Source organism: Rhamphochromis longiceps, linkage group LG8, assembly GCF_057381845.1.
Source record: "Rhamphochromis longiceps isolate RC_006_pf linkage group LG8, R_longiceps_female_GT1.1, whole genome shotgun sequence".
NCBI lineage: Eukaryota > Metazoa > Chordata > Actinopteri > Cichliformes > Cichlidae > Rhamphochromis > Rhamphochromis longiceps.
Window position 1 is genome coordinate 17,732,421 of NC_140564.1, and position 22,698 is coordinate 17,755,118.

The window sequence follows — 22,698 nt, forward strand, 5'->3', positions numbered from 1 at the left end:
GCGATAAAGGCACAAGTAACCATGGAAACAGAGCTTAGAATATGCACTATTCCCAGCCCTGAGAACGCCACACCACCCATAGCTCTATTTTTAGGCCTTACTTTGAGCTTAAAATATCTGTTACATCTAACAAGAGTTAAACTGAGTAATCAGCAAGCGTGACTACAGAAATGTGACTCTGACACTGATTAAAATGGTAGCAGCGAGAAAGCATATAGAATGACCAGGATCTCACTGCATGTGTTTGCCTGCGGTGCATTTAAGGATACAAATCACATAAAATAGACACAAGTTCTCTTATAGTCTTCACATTACTCACATGCACAGATTAGAAATGGAAACTAATAGTAATATGTGATTAATAGGAGCAGTTGGGTTCAGGGAGAGTACAGAAAGCAGAGGTTATATGGAAAGATTAGTCCAGCTAAACCACAACAGAAATACAACTTCATTAAAAAGTGAGGGGAACTGAGCAGAAGTGTTTACAGTTAGTTAAATTAAGAGATAAATGCTAATGTTACAGTAAATGTTATGCTGCAGTCACACAAGGAAAACAATGGTTGGAGACCAGAACATGACCAAAATTATTGCAATCAACTTTAACTTCTGCTCTTGTTTCTTTTGAAATGTTTGCTTTGAAGATGGGGAGCAAGTTTCCAACCACTATTTATCTGTTGCTGTCTTCTTCTTCAGTCTGCTATCATTTCACTTTCCAATGGGGGTCAAGCTGGCAATTACCGCTCCAATTGCTGTTTATAATATTTAACTGTTTCTGTCTACATGCACAGAAATCCAGATTAATTACTTACATCCAGAGTCCAGCCAGAATCACATAGATTTGAAACGGAAATTCAGAAACTCCTCCACAAATACTGACATACATGCTGCAGGATGCCAATTTTTAACTAGAAAAAAAAGACATAAGCGCTCAGTAACCATGCTTTTAAATAAGAAACATAACCAGAATAGCACCACTTTTCAACCAGTTGAGTAGAGTCCCCCATATTAAAGGGACAGGCTGCAGATAAGTTCCACTCACTGACTCATGCAGGTTGATTGCAACCTGTTTGCATTTATAAATTAGACGGCAATTATTTTCAAACACTCACCAATCTGTCTGAGAATGATTGCAGCCAGTCGGAGTCAGACGACAACTGTTTGGAGACAGGTTGCCTCCCATCACATGAGCGCTGTAATCACCTTGCAGTCGACAGTCGACGGCCAGAGGTTAAGGGTGCTGCACGCTCAACCCCTGGGCAACCATTTAGTTGTTGCATCATAGTACAATAATCTCCAAAAGCAAACAAACAATAAAAAATACAAAAATTCAATGCAAACACAGCGCAACCGTTGATTTTTTTCCCTGTTCTCAAGGAGGTCACTGTCCTATTTTGACTCTAGTGACTGAGCCATTAGTTAAACACTAGATATATCTATGAATAAGCAGGAAGTTATTAACTGAAGGTGTGCTAATCAGCAGAAATTAGAAATAAACACATAAAATTAGAGAAATGCATGGATTGTCTAAACATTTGAAAAACTAGTTGAACACTTTGAATAAATAGAGAGGAATATTTGGTAGAGGTTTAGCTGACACTGTTGGCCACAGCTCGTGAGAGTTGTCACTAAGCATAATGAATAGATGTTCCATTGATCAGTAATATAAGTAAATGAATGAATGATTGGCATAATAAGGAAACAGTATGAATAAACAGTTGATAAAGTTCACTAACCCTGGGTGAGCTGAATGCCATCACTAGGAGTGAAAGGTAAGCTGGAAGAAGTGTAGATACAACTGGAGCTTAGTTCAAGTAAGCGTGGTAAGTGGTACTGATGAGGGGCTTCTTGAGTCTATCTGACGTGCCTGTGAGGTATGTTAGATGAAAAAGTCTGGGAGCCACTGCTGTAAGAGGATGGTTTTTAACAAAAGAAGGCATTTGCACTCTTCTGATTTGAAGCTATGCAGTTGAACCTCACATCCAGACCAAAACTAGCAGCAATCCAGTTTTCAGAGTCTGCAGACCTGTATTAATGAATGCATTCATGACTCTTAGTAGCACTGTGCTCATCTCCCAGCTTTCTGCTTAATTACCATAAGCACCACTTGCTGGCAATGGCTGGAGTTTGATTACAAACACCTGTTATTTGACTACAGTCACCTGTTGTTTGTCTGCAAAGATGGGCCACTGTGTTGATGCAATGGCATGTTATGAATTCTATGCCCACTGCTACTGACTCCAGGTCAGGTTTTGCGAGCTCTCGCGGCGATGGATGCCTGGCATCATAAAAGCTGGATCAGCCCGGCAGAGGTTTGCTGAGAGGCATCTGTGAGTTCCTTGAAGACTTCCCATCTTAAACTGGCAGCACATATGAAAACACAGACATCCATTTCAGGCATTTGAGAGAAACGGGGACCTGGAAAACCCACTGTCACAGTAGCTTCTGCTCTTCTCTCTCACACACGCTCTGCAGGCACACTTACCAGACAGAACTCGTGTACAACATGAACAAATGCTTGACACCTATACACACACATACCATCACACACCGCAAGCCATGGATGATGGTGTGATGGAATTCTGGGTATCATCTGCGGTGAAAGTGTGTGTGTGTGTGTGTGTGTGTGTGTGTGTGTGTGTGTGTGTGTGTGTGTGTGTGTGTGTGTGTGTGTGTGTGTGTGTGTGTGTGTGTGCCCTCCCTCCTCCCAGTGCTCAATCTAATACCCTGTCATCATCAATAACCTCACCAGTGCTGACTCACTGGCTTTTACAACTATGAGGTTTGGGCCTTACTCACAGCCACAGACCCTCGTCTCCATCTCTGTCTGTCTGTCAGCCCACTGCACACACACACACACACACACACACACACACACACTGGAGTTGTGCATGTGCCTGTGGAAGATTTTATGCATACATGCAATCAGCATGCACGCTCACTTGCACACATATTCTTCTATAAAGATGTGTCCACACAGGTAAGGATGTGTCACTTCAAACCCTTTGCCACCCACCCACACACACAGTCACTCCCAATCTGACCACAATCCATCAGAATAATTGACTATCATCAGGCAGACACAGACTCATCATCTTTACCACTAAGCATGTCACCCCCTCCTCCCACCTACTCCCCCATCATCCCCATCCTAATTGCCTCCAGGCTTTCATTTAATTTTCTTTACAGCCAGCAAATATGGGAGTTCTTTTACATTCACGTGAGGCTGTAGATATGTACGGAGTGTGCACATATCTACCAAACCATATTTATTATTGTAGCTCACTTCGCAGGAGGTCGGTGCTGACGAATGTGGAGACGGGCGCTGTCAGACGATGATGATGCTGAGCATCTGATGGGGTGAGGCCACACGAGTCTTGACATTTTTAAGGACAATGTGATGATGAGTGTGTTGATGGGAAGGGTTTTACTTTTTTCTGATTTCCTCCAGCATAAGATGTCAGTCAAAAGTCTGTTCATAGCCAATAAAAGGGTTATAAATTTACAAACCCAATTTCATGATGAAATGTTCTGATTTATTGATTTTAAAAACAAAATGGACACATTTGATCAGGGCATGTAAAGCCGTTTGTAGTCCAGCTCGTAGTTTGGGGGGAGAAGTAAAGACAGCACAGTTACCCATTTTAGGACTGTTTCCTCCCTTGGGTGTAAGAAAAAGAACACAGGTCCACTTTTAACATACGGCTGCATCAGACGCTTCTATATTAACTCTGTATTGAAAAGGTTTCTATTTGTAGAATGGGATAAAGTTAGTGGATGTGGACTGGATTTGACACTTCAGGCGGACAGATTGAGCGAGGAGATATGTGAGCTTATCTAATTAAATGACAACTTCAGGACAGTTATCAGTTATCAAACTGAACATTTCTGTTCAGTTTAAATCTCCAAACAAAGTCGTAAACCTGCCACTGAAGAAGAGTGCAGAAATCTGGCGGTTGTGATCATGGTCAGAGTGCCAAAATGTGCGTAATTGCAATTGAATGTTGTTGTTTCTTGTCAATGAAGCACTTTCTTGACATTTTAAGCACCCAATCCCCCCTGGAATCCCCACAAAGGCCACATGGAGCTCCCCGGACCCCACTTTGAGAACCAGTGATCTGACTAGCTGGCAAGGTCTGTTTCTAAAAGGTGCGCACCTAACTGGCTGGAGCCAGGGCGGCGTATTGCCTTTCACACGCTTCTAAAATACTCTCAGGGCAGAGCCTGAAAGGGTTACTGTTTCCCAAAGTGCCTCATTCTGCGCAGTCGAGAGGGGGCGGCTGAGTGGCGCCGTCGAGTCAGAGACGCAGTTTCTAAAAACCCCGAGACATCATCAAGAAAGAAGCTGACAGTAAGGAAAGCAGCCCCTGCTCCCCTCCCCTCCCGCTCCTTCTCTTCCTCCTTCGCTGGCATGCTGCCGTTCTTCCCCTCTGCTTACCAAATCCCCCCCTAAGCGGTTCTGTCACAATAACCGGGCGGCAAGTGTCAAATGCGGCTCTGGCCGCAAGAAAACACACAAATGGCTTAAAGGCACACAAAATGCGCTCAGTGGAAACACTCCGCTTTCAGACGTTTAGTCATAGCTCTGTTGAACTCGTTGATTGTATTTAGACCAATAATATAAACACAATTTAGAAAACCCTACTTACAGAAAATTACTCAGCTCTTTGATTTCACGGGACTTCGTTGCCCCCCCTTCCCTCCCTGCGCGTCTCCAGCGCGTTTAATTGCCCATATCTCTTTAACTTGCAGACAGCATGCCCAGGCTCTCCAATTAATAGTCTGCTAACGTCAAAAACAGTTGACCATTGTTTTATGGGCTTTGTGTTCTCTCTCTCTTTCTTTCTCTCTCTCTCTCTCTCCCTCGCTCTCTCCAGGGCGGTCAGACTTGAATAGGCGCCTGTCTGCTCCAGTCCACCTCTATACAAATACCTCATTGGAACTTGTGTGGAGCTTCCAGAGTAAAAAACACAGAGAGACCCCAGACACTGGAGGCTTTGCGCGTCTGCTCTTGCGATTTCATCATCTGACACTGTTTGAAAAGTCTGAATCATATTTTAGCCATTATGTTAACACCTCGAAGCGCATGAGCGAGTTGGAGATGAATGCGTGTGCGTGGCCTCTCCCCCTCGCTCTCCCTCTCTCTCGCGCGCTCTCCGGTTGAGACAAATGAATGCCAGGTCTGTGGAGGCGCTTGAGGTATGCGTTGCGCATTAAGCAGCGTAGTAAATCAGCCTTTTCTAAAATCGCTGTGACGGCGTGGAGCGTCAGACAGTCCACACAAAGTCACCGAAACTTTATAGTAGTTTGTAACTCCACTCCACTTCGGAGCCCAGCCGTCTACACTGTAAAAAAATATGTCATTTGCAAAAGTCTTTTCACCCTTTATTATTTTAATAAAGCGAGGTACAGTTTCAGGGGTTTCCGGTTGAAAAACACACGAATATTGCAAGAATACTTCAGCGTCATCGCTCTGATATGTGAAATCTCTTCAGTCACCCCGAATGGAAACCAGTGAAACGTATCTCTGTGGCAAGGAAAGATTTTTACAGCTTAATGAGACATCTTTAGATAGCTTTTTGTTTTTACAGTGTACACGCCCCTTTGGATATACACAGTGGTGTAAGCATGGGTTGACACTAACACATGTTGAAAAGATGGACTTTATTGCTAAAACGTGTAACCATAACATGTACACTGATATGTTGGGTTTTTTGTATTTATTTATTTATTTTTTTGTCATTTTTAGAAATATTCAAGTAGACATCTCCCATATTTTTTTATTCTGGTATACTCTGCTATTCTCTGTCCTTATGCTCTATACTCACAAATCGTTAAAATAATAAATAAAACGTACAGATTTGTTTATTCCTACAATACTATGTATTCCAAAAAAAAAGCTGAGTTCACGCCTTTATATATATCTTTAACCTCAACTTTTCTTCTTCTTTTTTTTACAATTTAATTATTATTGATATTAATATACAAAAACTCTAGGCAGCATCGCAGTGAAATAACAGTCAGCATCAATGTTCAGTTGAAGAAGAAGAAGAAAAAGGTCACCTCTTGGAGAAGTGTAGCATATGCAATCCATTTTCAATGTCTCTTAAAAATATCAACAAAACAAAATGCTCCTTCCTCACGAAGTGCTCGTGTTCCCCTCCGAAAAAAAATGTCAGGGTTGAGAATAAAATATGGTCCTGGTTCAATTAGAAAAAATAGCTGCATTTTTCTTAAATATGTACAATGTTGGTATTTCACTTAAAATGCTATATAAAAAAATAGATTTGCTATGGTGCCCACCTCTGTAGAGAGTTAACAGTGCAATAGAAACCGTATTTCCAGTCCACTCCCCCGTCGACCACCACCACCGCCGCCACCACCACCACTACTACTACTTCCTTCCTTAGAGAGAATCAGCACGAACACTTGCACTCTGAGATGATTGGGTATTGCACCTGTATCCACGTACAGTATTTCTGTTTTAGAAAGCCTTGACAATACCACCGGAGGAAAACCTTGGTGATTGACTTGACGGGTTTGCAAGACATCCCCTCGGGGAAGGAGCACGAGCGCTCAGAGAAACAGTTTCCCTCTTTCATGTAACGTGGCCAGAACCTCACACCCAAATCTTTCCAGGTGTACACAACCGGGCAGTGCGTATAGGTCCACAGCCACTGCAGGAATTTCCTACGGGCTTTCTTGCCCACTTTTAGCCGCTTTCCATAGGGGGTCTCTGTGAGGTCCAGCTTTTTAATATCGTTGGGCATGGGCCCCTGCAGCTTCACCTGGTTATCTGGCGCGGAGAAGTTCACCAGCATGGGGGGGCTGATGGACATGAAATTGGGGTCAAAGTTACTGCCGAGTCTTTTCCGCAGAGTCCTCTCGACCAAGTCCTGCTCCCGGGGGTCGTACTCCGGGTCCGGGTCCTCCTTCAGGTCGGGCACGGGGAGGTGATCGCTGGGCGAAGGGCGGAAGTGATCGCTGGGCGAAGGGCGGAGGCGAAGGTAATGCTGGGAAACTCCGAGGTGAACGCAAACCAGCGCGTAAACGAACAGCGTTTGAGAGAAGCCCATAATTCCTCTTGTTCAACGCACGGGCTCTTCTCGCGTGAATAATACTCAGTTCTTTTCCCGGTTACTGTGTTCTGTGGAGTCACCAGCCCGGGGCTTCATAAATAGTAGAAGTTCAGTCACCAGCAAGGCGATACTTTTAATAGACCACGTCGGGTTTGAATGACATGGAGCGGAGTGCTTTGCTTTTTAGGGCTCCTTCAACTTTGCAATTTACCCGCTGATGCAAATGTGCAGCATGGAAGCGGGCTACCCCGCTCTCTGCAGAAAGAGTTGAGTCAAAAAAAAAAAGAAAAGAAAAAAGGGAAAACTCGAGCGCCTATTCACGCTCTCTCCTGCTTCACCCCGCTCCTCAGATTCACTTCGGGTTTCTCTCGGTTGTCATGGTTACCCCGAGGACTCGAAGCCACGACGAAACTGTCTGCACTGGATGACAGCGGCCGAGGCGAGAGCTGCATGGACTGAAGTGTTTTCTGAAAGGGACAGAATAGATCCGGAGCTCCCGGGAGAGAAGGGCGCACAAAAGAGCACTTCACCAAGTTTTAAATGTCACGCGCCCGGCAGCGATTGCCAGCCTTGGCCAATGTTATTTTTACGCACGGCTTTTAGAAACGTGGCTTCTCTTAACGTCGCCTGGCGCTCTCAGGTTTGACAAGGTCCCAGAGCGCACAGTCCACGGACCGAGGAGAGGGGGGCGGGGAGTGGGGTAGTCTCTGCAGCCAGTCTCCTGCGGTATTCCAGCCCGTCGATGCGCACTTTCCCTGAAAATGACAGAAAACTTGGAGGAGCCGTGTGGCACAATCTCAGTTTTTTTTTCAGGACGCAACAGCCGCTTATCTTCCCAGAGGATGTTCCAAATCGCAGAGCAGCTCGGTTTTACATGTAAAAGTCTCGCTTGTAATATTCCCACAGAACTCTGGCTTTTGCGTGTAAGTAGTAGAAGTAGAAGAAGAACGATGAAAACACAGCTTTCCAGCGAAATGCAGCCTCACTGCATGTGAAATGCAAACTGCGTAAAGACAGAAAACGTGGTTGGGTCAGAGATCCTCTCAGTGTGGCATCGCTGAATCTTCACAACACCAGCAACAAAATAAAAAATAATAATAAATACATTCAAATAATATTAATTTCAAAAAGAAAAAATCTTCTAATCGCAATGTCGGTGCATGACGAGAGAGTCCATAATCTGCTTTTTTGTTCCCCGGTCTATGAAAGCGGTCAATTCCTTAGGGAGCCTCTCTCCTCCTTTGATAACTGGGTACAGCAGCTACTAAGTCGCTCCTACTTCAGGAGTGTGAGAGACTTGGCGCTGGAGCATTTCTTTGCTTAGGCACACTGTGTGTGAGTGTGTCTGTAGCGAGTGGTGCTCAGTCCCAAGTTAAATATCCCCCTCCGACGGTACAAAGTGTCAGAGGGGCCTGCCCACCCTGGCCACTTTCACTATGATTGACAGCCCCCCCCCCAACCCTCCCCTCACAACGTGGAAAATATCAGCCACAATGAGGATCAACTGGGTCCTAAAGCACCAGCCTTTTTTTAATCGCATTTAAGAGCAATATTCCCAGACACACAGGATAATACAAGATATTTTTTTTAACCCCTCTCTCTTTCTTACACACTGTAAGTATAACAGCAGCTGCTTCTCCTGCGGTTTTCATCAGCAGAGTGTCTCTGATGCACTAATAGGTTCAATGCGCTGTCAATACTCGGCTGAAGTGTAAAAGAGTTTCGTGAACTTTACCATGAAAATGATGGGAAACGTTTGGTAGCTTGTCTGCGGAAAAGGGGCATCACATTCCACCTTTGTTCATCGGGATTTGGGTCTACACAGGAATTGGCCCGTTGAACTCGGGGGTCACAAAATAGGCGCATAATTAAGGGGCTATAAATGGCCGTGGATAACTAAGCGGTACCTTTCCCATGCTAAGCAGTCATTAGGGGAAAATCAACAGAACGTTTTTTTCTTCTTACTATTAAACTATGTTTATTTTCCCATAATCCAAATTAGAACTTACACAAACAAGTGAAATTTATTGATAGTCAAATCGCTTAAACATGTTCGGTAGACGCACTAAACTGATTCAGGAGTCGATCTCCATTCCAATGAACATTTAAACATTTTCAAAACTTTAATAGACTTAAAAAAAGAAAAGAAAATGTAAACATGCTTTGAAATTAAACTTTGCATCAAAAGCTGGTCAAACTCCATCAGCACGCGCTTGCTCTGAATTTAAACCTGACTCTTGGTTTCATTTACCTACGCAGTCTGGATGGGCTGTGATTGTGCTTGTCTTTTGTAGTAGTCACTAGAGGGCGGTGAACTAGCATGGTGAGGACATGAAGCCAGGGGCTCCCCAGACTCGCCCTCACAGTTTGACTACTCATGTTTGAGTCCATGGGGAAAGAATGTTCACTCGTAGTTAGGGTGCAGCTCAAGTGAAATTGCTCAGCAGCTCTGTAATCAAACTTCTAAAAGACTCCACTGAGGGCAAATGAAGTAGTTAACTGGAATCATACTCACTAAGAGTATAATATAAAAAATTCCACAGTTGTGAGATGGAATCATTTTTATCACAAGAAGTGCTGTAATTTCAGTGTCTTGCACAGTTCTTCAACTTCATTATCCAGGTCTAACCAGATGGAAAAAGTTGCCAGCAGTCTTTGGCATCCTGTGAGTAAATTCCCTCTGACCCCCTCCTAACATCTATCCAGACACACAGAGTCATAATCTGGTTAATGATTAGGGTGCCGGTGTAGACAGAACTCAGTGGGCTGCAGGGACAGTGAGGCTGAGCCGGCTACTGTAGTACCGGCTATTCCCATTGTCTTCCTCCACAGCTCTTGGTGTGCTGGACTGAGAGAGAAACCCCATGCCGGGAGAAACACTTCCTGAGTCCCACGCCCAAATACTCTAGAAACCCAGCAATGAGTCAACCCCCATTTACTGGCTAATTACTGGAGATAAAGACAGGGAAAGAAGAGAGGAGGGGACCGGTGGACACAGTGGGGAAGGGTCGAGGTGATGCTGAGCATGTGTGGTGGTGGTGAGTGGGGGAGATGGCAGAGGGGTGGTGGTGATGAAGAAGATGGATTCACCAATGGGGTAAGGGTGGGGGTGAGAGGGTAGTTTTAGTGCTGGATGACAGTTTGCTGTGGAATGGCTAATTAAATAACGGCGTTAAAGGACCCCGGCTCGCTTTAACGAAGCCCGTCAACCTCTGAGGAGCGGGTCAAACTATGGAGGAGAGAGCGGGGAGGGGGTCTGGTGCTGAAAATTGGCCTTGTATAACAAGGGGACTTAGTCCTTTGGTTGTGCAGTGATTGTTCACGCTCCCTTAGGCCTCAATAGGGCGCATGTGAAGGGGTGCTGGGGCAGCGGGGGTGCCCTAAGGCATAGATTTGACTCCCTTCTCCTTTTTCTGCTATGAATGCTATACAGACATACACTCCCACACATAGCTCACCACAAACACTTACACACACTAACACACCTACAGCTCCATACAAAGGCCTTTACCCAAAGTCCAGACAGGAGCTTATGCACTGCAGGGGCACAGCAAGGGGCAGCCCAGGCCAGACTGGCCGACTGTGCCCACTGAGGACTGGTAGAATGGCACAGATGGGTGGATGGAGATGGACAGATTGGAGAGGAGAGAGAGGGGGGAGACTAAACATAAGAAACTCACAAACTAAGACGACAAAATATTACCTGTCAGAAGATTAGTTAAGGAAAGTCATGGAATTTGGCAAGCTGCTGTGGCTATCTGTGGCTTGAGTGGCAGAGATAGAACAAATCCCAGAGGCCACACCCCATCAAATAAAAAGATATGCCCGGAGAACGTCTCATAATTCATTTTGTGTTGTGGCATCTACAGCAGAACACTCTCTGATGGGACTTTGGCAGTCTGACAGATTTCAGAACCAACCAGAGCCTGAACATTTTGTTTTTTTGAGCTGTCAAATCAGTAGAAGCATTTATCAGTATTTCAGATAAATATTTGCAGAAACGTTGAGATTAGAACAACGTCTAATGTGTTGGAAAGTCATTTTAAAAGTGCTTGATGTGACATATTATGTCCTTAGACTTGCGAGACCTGCCTTGCAGCAGCATACACAGAAATGCTCACAATGCAAATACATAGCTTTCACCATTGCTTGTCAATATTGCATATCCCTTTATTCCCCGCTGCCCTGTCATCTTCTCCAGGCTTACTCCCCTCTTCCTTCTCCCCCATATTCGACTCTGTCTCCGAGCTTTAACTGAAAGCAGATGGCTTGGGAAGCATGTCAAAAATCTGTCTCCCGTTAACACTACTTTTGAAGCCCCCCTCCCCGCCTCCCTTCTGCTATATTTTTTTCCCTCTCCCCTAAAATTCATCATAAAGTTATTTTTGCAAAAATATCCAGTAAACAGCATCAAAGTAATATTTTTCCCCCTTTTCCTCTAAGAGAAGAAAAGAAAGCTGAACTAAGTGTAAGGCTTGTTATTGAAAGAGCGCCGCGCCACGCTGTTGTTCAGTCTGAAGTCAATCTGAGCAGGGCCCCGCATCCTTTGTGTCTATTACGGCATTCCAGTCGCGATGGAGAAAATGCTGCTCCACGCGTGATCAAAAGCTGTGATTAATGGTGATCATATCGTAGACAGCTCATTGGCTTTGTGATGTGACTGCGGGGCCCACTTTGAACTCTGAGACTGAAGAACTTGAGCTAAGCCAGGAAACTTTACTGTGGCACAAGCACTGTGAATATGAATGTTTTTCTTTAGGTTTTTGTACGTGTTCAGTCACTCATTACCGAAGCTGTTCAATACCTGAGTTTTCCTTTTTATGAAGATTTCATATGGCGGTGCACATGCAAAGGACGGGGCCTGAAAGCTGAAGTCACATTTCTGTCGTATTGACAGCTAATCCTAAAAAAACAATCCTATGATCGGAAAGTGAAATGAAATTGGAAAAATGAATCTTCTTTTACTTTGTTGAATGCAGTGTTCCTATTGAGGAAAAATTAAGCTCCAGCAATAACAAACACAATGCTGGTTTTCAGCTGTGATGTCACCCATTGGCTGGTGGAATCCCGCTTCTTTGGAAGAGACAAGGTTGCCGCTCACTAATGCAAAATACTAGAACAAGAATAGGCAAACTTAAATATTTTTACATTTGGTGACCAATTACAAGCAGCTGTTGTGACCAATTTGTCACGGATTAGTTGAGCGTGCAACACCCTCGACCTCTGAGCAACCATGTTCAATCTCAAGGTGATTGCACAGGTCGCCTGGTGGGAGGCAACCTGTCTTCTGACAGGCTGCAACCGCTCTGCTATCTGCGTACAGATAGCAAATTAACTCTGTCTTATTTCCATTCAATCCGATGTCATGGCACAGCATGTAATAGACACCGGCATGTCTATTACAAACATTATTAACATATTTACATTGACATACATATTAGCTGCCCAGCTTAATTGTTTCTGACAATTAAGGAACCTGGAATGTACGCCATACGTTTTTTGGATACTACCGACTTTTTTGCTTTAAATATATTATCTCCCCCTGCTGGTAATGCAACTTCTGCATGCATGTCCATTTCATATTCTGGAAATGCAAGCATGAAATGGACACGGTGGACCTGCATGTCTATTACACGTTTTGGTGTGATACCGAGTTTTTCCATTTTATTGCCATCTTTACACAAAACACCTCTGAAGACAGCAGCTGATCACAAGTTGATCAAAGACCTCAGAACCTTTACCAACCTCATAAATCAAGAGAGAATATTAGACTTCTGTGCAGTATTACATAGAGCAGTCGCCCCCTGCTGGGCCCGATAAAGAACTTAGCTTCCTTTTTTCTTACCAACATAGTAAATGGAGCCAACAGCCACATAATCACAGTCTGATAATAATGTCATTCGCTTTTAAAGTAGTCATAGACCAAAGTATTTGTGATTACAAGTCATAATGATTTGATCAAATGTCATGGTAACTTAAAAAAAACAGCTTATTATAAGAGAAAAAACACTGGACCTCAGTGTGGCATCTGTGTAATCTTTAAAGAACTTGCCAACATTTTTCACACGACCTGAAAACGTGTTTGTTTCGGCGCAACAATGGAAATAAGGAGATCGCCCAGTTGGGGCAGCTGTAGCTCAGCATCTACTAATCAGAAGGTTGGTGGTTCAACCTCTGCCTGCTCCAGTCTGCCTCCAGAACTCCTTGGGCAAGATACTAACCCCAAGTTGATCTCCAATGCATCCATTGGAGTATGAATATTTGTAAATGTTAGAGAGCACTTCTGCATAGAAATAGTGCTTTTATGAATGGGTGAATGAGGCATAAGGTCTTCTAAGCAACACGTTTCATGCTGCTAAAAAAAATTAAAAGCTAAGTTTCTATGAAGGACCTGTTCACAATAACTGAATATAGTGTTTTCACAGTTATGCTTTTTATTGAGTTTATAATTACTCATTATCATCATTATTCTGTTTTTATTAGCTTAGAGCAAACCCTTCAGATCTATATGGAGAAGGGTTACTATAGTTTGAATTCGGTGACCTCACATCTACATCAAATCCTACAAACTCCACCTCTGAGTTTTCACCATCCATGAAAAGTTTGAGTATTATTGCTACAGATGACTTTAAAAAAATACCTCTTTCAAGAAAGACTTTATTATTATAAAGTAGCTGCAGTTAAGCAGTGAATAAAAACATGTATTTAACTATTATGTGCTTGTTTCGGCGTTTGTAATGGCCTAGCTGGGTCACTTGGAAATAAGCATTGTTGGTTTCCGTAAGTCATTCCCATTTTTCTTCATGAATCGCTATTTTCCTGTAATGACGCCTGGCAGCTTTTAATTGGCTTTGGCGTGCCCTCACAAAATTCCAGGGTGATTACCCGTATTCACATCATGTAAAATTGAAACAAAAAGAGGATCTCAACAGTTTGAAGCATCCCATGGTCTTCATCTATCCCTCTCCTTTTATATTTGATGCATCCCCTTTTGGAAAACCCCAAGAGTGCCCCCATCCTTCCTCTGTCATATCCTCCTCCTCTGGCTCTCTCACTGTCCCACCCTCCCTTCTTGCCTCCTCGGCCCCCCTCAGATCAGGGAGTGATGAGGGCGGAATTAAATTGATCGCCACCTTCCGGAAAACAACAGGAAAAAACAGCGCATTCCAAACGCCAGGAGGGCGTTCCCCCTGGTCTTCCCTATGGCAGGATGACATCATTGGCCGGCCGCCAACAGCCTGGAGAGAAGGAAAGGCTGAGAGAGAGAGAGAGTGCAAGACAGAGAGATGAATAAAGAAAGCGAGGGGCAAATAAGTAGGATATACGAAATGTCAAGACTCAATGGTGTGTCAAGTGGTGTGTGAATCGGATGCCATGGCAGAGATATGAGAGCCGCAACAGTGTAGTACAGCACAGTTTGTTTCGACACTTAAATAATGTATTTTCAATCTCTGTGAATGCTAAAGCTTTAATCTGTTATTCTAATCTCCTTTTCCATCAGTGAAATCGTTGTTGGCACACTCTATCGATCACCCCCTGGATGCTTGTTAACGGTCTCGATTTACATGAGAAGAGAAATGGAGAAGCAACTACAATGGAATAAAGACTTTAAATGAAAACAATTTGGGTATTTCAAATTCTGCTGTCCCACTTGAAAAGATTACATTTTGAAAAACAATTGTGTTTCAAAATGTGCCATTACCCCCTTTTTTTTTTTATCACTAACTAAAGAGTAATTTCATGTAACCACATGTCTTTCAGAAGCTCTGTCCAACTTAGGTAAACCCTGACCACAAGTAACTGGCAATTCGTTCATTCTCCCGACCACTAAGCCATTGTGTTGCCACAGGCCATCTTGTCGAAATGAAACAGTTTGCCCACAGCCACTGACCACAACAGATGTTCCCTTGCCCGACGCTCTCCGCAGCATGTGTGTTCTGTTGAGTCTAGAGCCAAGATACTTCCATGGACTGGCACTGGGTAACAAAAACAAAGGGAGGGAAATTCTACGATGGTGTCTCCACCAGTCTGTGACGGGCTTCAGAGTGAGGGCGTCCCATTGCACGGACGTGACGGAGCGCATCGGTGTCATGACCCGCTCTCTTTTGGGCAGTTCTCCGAGTGGTAGTGCTGGGATCCTGGTGCTCTTTGGTCCTCTAGTGTGCTTGTGGAACACGCAGGAAGGTACAAGGGTGACGGCCTGCCCAGATGCCAGGAGGACTGGGAAGGCTTTGGGAAATGTCTCGCTGGTGTGTGAGCGCGCAACACTTCTGCTTGGGGGGTTGCCCGCTTGGTTGGGAACTGGACGGAGAGGGATGGTGTCTGACAACAGCCCAAGTGTGCACTCAGTAAGCTCATTTGTGCAAAAGATGTACCAAATGTTGACTCACACTGGTTTGCTAATCAGCAGCCACAAGCCCCTGGAGCCATGTGTAAACAGGAGCGTCTGCCCTTTTTCTGTCACCTTAGGGGGGAACAGAATTAGGCTTGAGAGAGGCAGGTAGGCATGAAAAGTGAGAGTAACGAAGTGCCAGAGTTATGAGATATTAAATTGGTGTGGTAGAAGAACAGCACATCAGTAAAATTCACTTCGACCTCATTAGAGCTAAAGCCGAAACACTCTTAATGTCTTAATCAAGGATTCAAGATCCACCCACCCACCTTTCACTGTAAATAAGAATCTTTTCCTAATTGACTGCCCGCTGAAATAAACATTAGTGAAGGAGTAGCTACAGACAGCAGATTCCCACAAAAATCATTTAAAAAACTGACGCAATGAAGCCGACTTTAGGTAGGAAAAACTTTCTATATCAACATGCTAGAACTGAAGTTAGTGTAAAAATGGTGTGAGATTCTTGTTCTTTAATTCTTCAACTCACACTTTTCTGGCTCAGTTAACCTTAAAACTAGTTTCACTATGAAAGAGGAATCAGAAGAAAAGATATCTCCCTCCATACACTGAGCAGGAGGCAGAAGCTGTTAAATGCATTTACACTCCAATAACTTTCACAAGTCAGAGGGACGTGAAGGGAAAGAGAAAGGGAGAAAAAGTAGATCCATAAAGAGCTACGGATACTATGGATCTGTGCTGGTGTCTGCTTGATAGCCAAACAGGACCGCAGTTGTGCCAATAACCTTGCTGACCTTACTTAAACTTGAATTTGGCCTGATGACAGGTCATGCTTGTTTAAGTCTACTCTTTATTACATGTCCAGATCAAGACACCCTTAAATTCAAAGTGCCACAGCAAACAGTGACTTCAACAATTTTGGCAAAGAAGAACGTCGTGGCATGTGCAGAGCGCTGATCTCAAACCCGTAAATATCTTTGGGATGAGTTGAAGGCCACATCAGTCTATTTTTTCCAGAGAATTAGATTCAAATGACTTCATACCTTGTAATTCATGTGCTAATATTCATTTGTATTACAGGAATTTAATATCGAAGTATAAAATATTATCGTAGAGGTCAATTCATTTTATATAGTAATGTTAAGACCCTATAATAATAGAAAGAAACCTCAACGTTCAGGCAATTGTCTATGATCATGCACTTGGAAACAGTGGGAAGTTCCCTTTTACAGGAAGTAGGAACCACATGGCCGTTTTCACACCTGCTCAATTCAATTCAGTTTTATTTACACAGCACCAAATCACAACAACAGTCACATCAGGGAGCTTTATATTGTATAAACCCTACAATAATACAACAGAGAAAACCCCAAGAATCATACGACCCCTATGAGGAAGCGCTTTGGTGACAGTGGGAAGGAAGAACTCCCTTTTAACAGGAAGAAACCTCCAGCAAACCAGGCTCAGGGAGGGGCGGCCATCTGCTGCGACCGGTTGGAGAAGGAAGACAGGACAAAAGACATGCTGTGGAAGAGAGCCAGATATAATAATAATTAATGATTAAATGCAAAGAGGTGTATAAACACATTTTGAGTGAAAAAGGCTACAATGTGTTAGCAAAAGAGAAAGATGTCAGAGGAACGTGAAAGGAAAATTTACTCCGTTTACTGTGGTTTGAATCAATTGATGAGTTTGTAAACTTGTAGCCAAGTTTGTAAACTTGTAGTGAAAAGAAACCAAATCTCCATGATTTGGTTTCTTTTCACACAGAAAAAAATACAAGTGAACTCCAAGCAAACCAAAACCTGCCACTACAAACCACGTGAGAATGTTTAGTCCGCTCATTGGCCAGATGTGTGTGGGGTGAGAGTGACAAAGGTAAATACAGGAATAAGGTACTGGGTTCTGCACTACTGGAGAACACAGAGAATTAATTTCACGGCAAGTTGCTAGCCTGCACAGACCTTTGCACAATTTTGCACATAGTACCTTACTGCATCCCAGAATACAAACATACGTGGACGTTTTTTAGGGTTCACACCATACGTGAACCACTCTGTAGTTCATCACAAACAGGACCGAGACCAACTCATTTAAAGTGTATCTGTGCAGTTGTTTCCTGGTCTGCACCCTAGTTTGATTACTGTGTTCACATCTGCACAAGTGAACCGCACCAGGGGGAGAAACAAACCAGGGTTCAAGTAAAACGGACTAAACACTGGGCCTGAGCGACCCAAGTACCATTCTTTAGTAGTCCTGTCCAGCATTTCCTTTAAAAAAAACAAAACGATTATAAGCTGTAGTTAAGTTTTACAAACTTTAGTTATAAACTAACTAAATTCCTTAACCTTAAAGTGGAACTATTTTATGTTTGCATGATTTGTACCTCAAAATAGTCCTTGCTTTTCATATACTAGGCCCTGCAGTTCATCCACTACTTGAAACAACCTACGTTTTTAAATTTGCAGTTGATATAACACACAGGTATCTGTCTAATGCTGCTTTTCTCAAACTTCTTGCCAGTATAATTCTGAGACTGTTAAGGTGTTCGATGGAGGATGTAATTGTGAATGTAAAAGTGTAATGAGACAGAGAGAGAGCGAGACAGAATTCAGGAGCCGGGCACCTCTCAGCGTCTGTCTGTTAACAGCGTGTGCATCGTGAATGTGTGTGTATGTGTGAGTGTGCGTGCGTGCGTGGTGTAATTACAGCCAGGTCTCCGGCATGGAGCCCAGTAGAAGTATCGTCAGTCTGTCTGTGGCATGTGGTGGTGGTGCTGCTGACCTCTCCTTTCCTGTCTTCTCCTCTCCTCCTCGCTCACACAGGTGATAAGAGCAATGCTGCTTCTCTGTCCACGTATCAGAAATTAATTGTATTTATTTTTAATGAGCACTGACGGTTTTTATTTTTGTGGACTGCATGCTTATTGCTTGGAGCATGTTAGAAAGGCAAAGAAACCAGCAATCGGTCAGCTCCAGTCACTATTACCTGACACAGTGTCCATGGTGGTGTCACTGTCAGCCATTTCTAACTTGCTGCTCTCTTGGAGTCAGCCTACATTTCTACTTTAAGGGTTGCTTGAATAAAAGTCGGTTATTTAGATGTGAAAGTGAAGTCATGTTGGATAATTTGAAGGCGTCATCTGCAAATCATATGTGCTTCTACTGTTTGTTCCAACATTAGGCCGAGAGGTTTTAGTTTTTTGTTGGAAATTTGCGGAGCTGGTTTTACATGTATAGCACAGATTATAGACTGGAATAGAGGTGAATATCAGCTTTTTGTTTAATGTTTGGTCGGTTGACATTAATGTAAGGTTCTGGTTCTCAACCAGGCCTTGAAGTGAAGCTGAGATGGAGGTGCGTGCCGCACAGCTCTATTATTTTTGCGTGAGCGTACTGATAACAGCACCCAAAGAAGCGTGTCGGAGAGGCCGTCTGTAAATTGTGCGTGTCTTTGTTTGCGTGTACAGTCTGTGTGTTCCAGCAACCGCGTCAGTGACGAGGAATGTCACAAGACATCGCAAATCCTAATGATCAACATCGTGATGCTGTGTTACATGTGCTGCGTGGTTAGTGCACATTAACCCAAGGCTGCCTCTGTTGTGGTGAGACGAGGGTTTCGTGCCAGGCATCGGACAAAAAAGGAGATGAAAGTGCTCAGAGGTGACATTCCACGGGAAGTCATTTTATTCCTTTGAACGTTGAATCAAAAAACGTGTCAGTGACAGTTTGCAGTGGAAACATTTGAAACCGCTTAAATGTCTAAAAATGCTGATTCTTTGATGCTTTTGAAATGCGATTCTTTAATCACTGTGGAAGGCGGGGGGAAAACACACACACACACACACAAGCACAAAAATTAAAGTTGACGCATCTCCAGAAACCACAATGTGTCTAAGTGTGAATGGCAGATAGCTCAGGTAAACATTTTCAGAGTGTGTGTGTGCATATTTGCGCCCCCCCTTTCCAAACCCCCTTCCCAAACGCATACACACTGCATCCAGGGGGATTTATTTGACCCCTTATTGCCAGCGGTGAGCCTGTGGTGGAGATGAAAGCATGCCTTCCCAGTGTGGCCCCAGTTTCTATAGCTATGGACACAGGCTCACACTGGTCAGAGACAATAGAGGGGCCCTGCCACTCGCCCCTTGCCAGAGCCCTCTCCTCTCCCCACCCCATCCGTCACCGCAATCATATTTTCAAAACAATAACACAGCCGGGGTGGGAGTGGGGAGAAAGCATGATTGAAGTGTGTGCATGTTTGATCTGCTAGTATGCGAGTGTGTGTGTCTTTTGTGCGTATATACATGTGTGTTGTTATTTTTAGGCACGCGTTCGGTTTCAGGCCGAGTGCGAACATGCTCATTTGACTTGTGTCTGTGGCTCCGTGCATGCAGTTTAAAAGCAACTGCTTGCAGGCATGCGTTTGTGTGTGTGTGTGCGTACAGATGCAAGCGCGTTGGTGAGTGTGTGAGCTGGGCCTTTGATGGCATGGCCGGAGCGTGCCTAATGTGACTGCTTGCTGGGGTGGGGTGGAATCAGAGGGGTGGCAACGTTGAGCCTCTTGCCCTCATACTGTCTATCCTGCAGCAGCCCAATGCTCCCCCGCAAACTTGAAAGGACCAAAGGAATCCCCCCCCTAAACCCCCTTGACAACCCACCACTCCCCCACCCTGTGTTTTCAGAAAGCATGACATCATCCTTTGCACAAAGGCGGCTGGAGAGGTGGTCAATATGGATGCACAAACGGGCTACAAATTAAAGGAACGCCAATCTAAAAAGTTTTAGTAAGTTTTTGGGTCATTGGGTGCCACCAGAACAAATGTTTGGAGAGTCAAAGATTAACTCACTGTAGAGTTCAAGGATTGTTCTTGCTTCTAAATCCTAATATTTACTCTTTCTTTCTTTCTTTCTTTCTTTCTTTCTTTCTTTCTTTCTTTCTTTCTTTCTTTCTTTCTTTCTTTTTTTTACTCTGAGATACCTTTCGATATATCTTTAATTCTGCGGACCTTCTTTTTTCAGTAACCAAGACTGATAGGAAATATATTGCTTTCAGGTCCAGACATAGGGTTTTGAACGGAGCACAGAATACGTCTTGACAGATTCTTTTGCTGCCCCTTCCTGCTCTCACCAGTGTCTGCATTTCTTTTTGTTTCTGTCCACAGTGTTGGCTTTCCTCGTACCAACCTTCTGGCAACTCGGAGAAAACCTAAGCTGTTATTTTCCCCAGGGAGACGAATGCTTGGAAGACAAACAAATTGCTTCAGGTCTGTGCAGTTAATGACTGAGGGTGAATGCTTAATGAATTTTCTTTTTTTCTTCTTCTCGTGTGACCGGAAGTTTTATATTAAGATGTGACCCTTTTTCCTTTAATGTAGCCATATTATTAACTAGTTAACTAGTTAATGACCAAGTAATTACAATAATAACCACTACTTGATGAGCAGTCTCCTGGACTGAAAACTGAATCTGAGCAAAGTGCTAAAAAAAACTGCAGTTCCTTAAATGTCCACTTGAGACTGGCTCTAAAAAATGAGTCAGTCCCATAGACTCCAGTGTTAAAAACGCCCAATTTAAACATATTTACAACCAGATGATGATAATCCATCCATTCCTTCAAAATATAATTAAGGCTTACAGTTATTTATGCTTAAAGTAGCAAAATTAGACAAAATAGCTAGCTGTAATCACTGAACTGGACTTCTCATGATTTTGGTGCCATTTGGAGCAATTTTGCTGAACTCAACTAAAAAATACATGTTTTTTGTTTTTTTGTTTGTTTGTTTGTTTGGCCTGTCCACAGAGTTTGTGCTGCAGTTTTGGGTCAGTGAAACTGCATGTGTTTTTTAATTAGCACTAATTAGGATGTTTGTGTCTGTGTGATGTATCTATACAGATGACAGCTCAGCCTAAAAATAAGTTAGTGACATTTGTGGTGGATACATCCATATTCCATCTACAATCCGTGGTTAATATGGGAAATTGTTTATCATTTCAAGCTCCTTGAAAACGGTGTTAACACAATTACAACTTTTTCTTTGTAGAGAAAGAACTGAATTGGAGTCAGATGTCTGAGAGCATAAGAAGAAAATAAGATATTCTCCTGTCATGACTTTGTTAAAAGGAGAGAATACAAACCTTTGTGACACCGAGAGCTGCAGTGAGCTCAATCAAAGCCACCTGCATGCCTAATGTCATGGCCACTGACTTGTGACTGACACACACACACACACACACACACACACACACACACACACACACACACACACACACACACACACACACACACACACACACACGTACGCAATCCTGCAGTGACACTTCGGAGGTTAAAAAAAACACAAAATGTGCACACACAAATTCTTTGCTATTCTCTCCTTTCCCTGCACTCTCTCTCTATCTCTGCCTTTGTCAGACACACTTTCGGCTCGTACAAGTGCTGCTTAGAGGTGAGGGCCCGTCGCCCTTGCCTGTTTAATGGGCCGTCCGTTTGCCAACTGTTCCTTTGAGGGGGCCAGTGCGTCGGGCGTCGGAGCAGGGATTTGGGAGGGAGGGCCGATGCCGCTGGATCAGACAGATGGAGGGGGGTCCGGCTCCATTCATTTAACTCTATGAGAACAACAGAGCCCCACTTCAAACAACAAGAACGCAACCTGCTGGCCCCATCGTCTGCCATGCACAGGCACGCACATGCTGCAACACATGCACACACGCACATGCTTTTATTAAAGCTTTCTTAATGCGTGTTTGATCTGATGTGTCTTAAATCTAAAATCTATCCCGACTCAATACCTCAAGATAAAGTTGTCACCACTGCTGTTCACAATGCCTGTGTAGCTCATCTGCCTCCCTGACACACAAGCACACACACACATATGCACAGCGGGCAGGCTCCGCAATGCCCATCCCTGTTCCCAGCCCTTCTTTTCCTGGGACTCCCTCCTCTGCTACCACCCAGCCCCCCCGAATTCACTGGCACTTCCAAAAAGCTCCGAGGCGCCAGCGGAGCGGGGCTCATCTCTTGGGAACAATAAAGCCAGATCTTCATAAAAACTTCAAAAAGGCCTCGCCAAGTGTTTTATAGGTGCTTTAAAGGTTTATGGGCCCTGGGGAGGGAGGGAGGGAGGGAGAGAAATGAATGATGCAGTAGTAGGCTTCACTTTTCCCACCCACTGCACGCATACACAACACAAGAACACACACACATGGCATCATGCACACGCATATATGCCACTGCTGATCTGCCAGTAAGTGCCGGGCTGAAATCAGCTGG

The 22,698-nt window shown here is 43.9% G+C and overlaps 1 protein-coding gene across 1 annotated transcript; it reads right to left on the reverse strand.

The window, feature by feature from the left end:
• Positions 1 to 5,644: 5,644 nt before the first annotated feature.
• nog2 (noggin 2) lies at positions 5,645 to 8,441 on the reverse strand. The gene has a single exon (XM_085416212.1). The coding sequence runs from the start codon at positions 7,071 to 7,073 to the stop codon at positions 6,414 to 6,416; it is 660 nt and encodes a 219-aa protein (XP_085272338.1). The 5' UTR covers positions 7,074 to 8,441; the 3' UTR covers positions 5,645 to 6,413.
• Between the last annotated feature and the right edge of the window lie 14,257 nt (positions 8,442 to 22,698).

What these genes read in the sequence shown, in the direction of transcription:
- nog2 (XM_085416212.1), bottom strand. Translation starts at nt 7,073, where the DNA reads ATGGGCTTCTCTCAAACGCTGTTCGTTTACGCGCTGGTTTGCGTTCAC.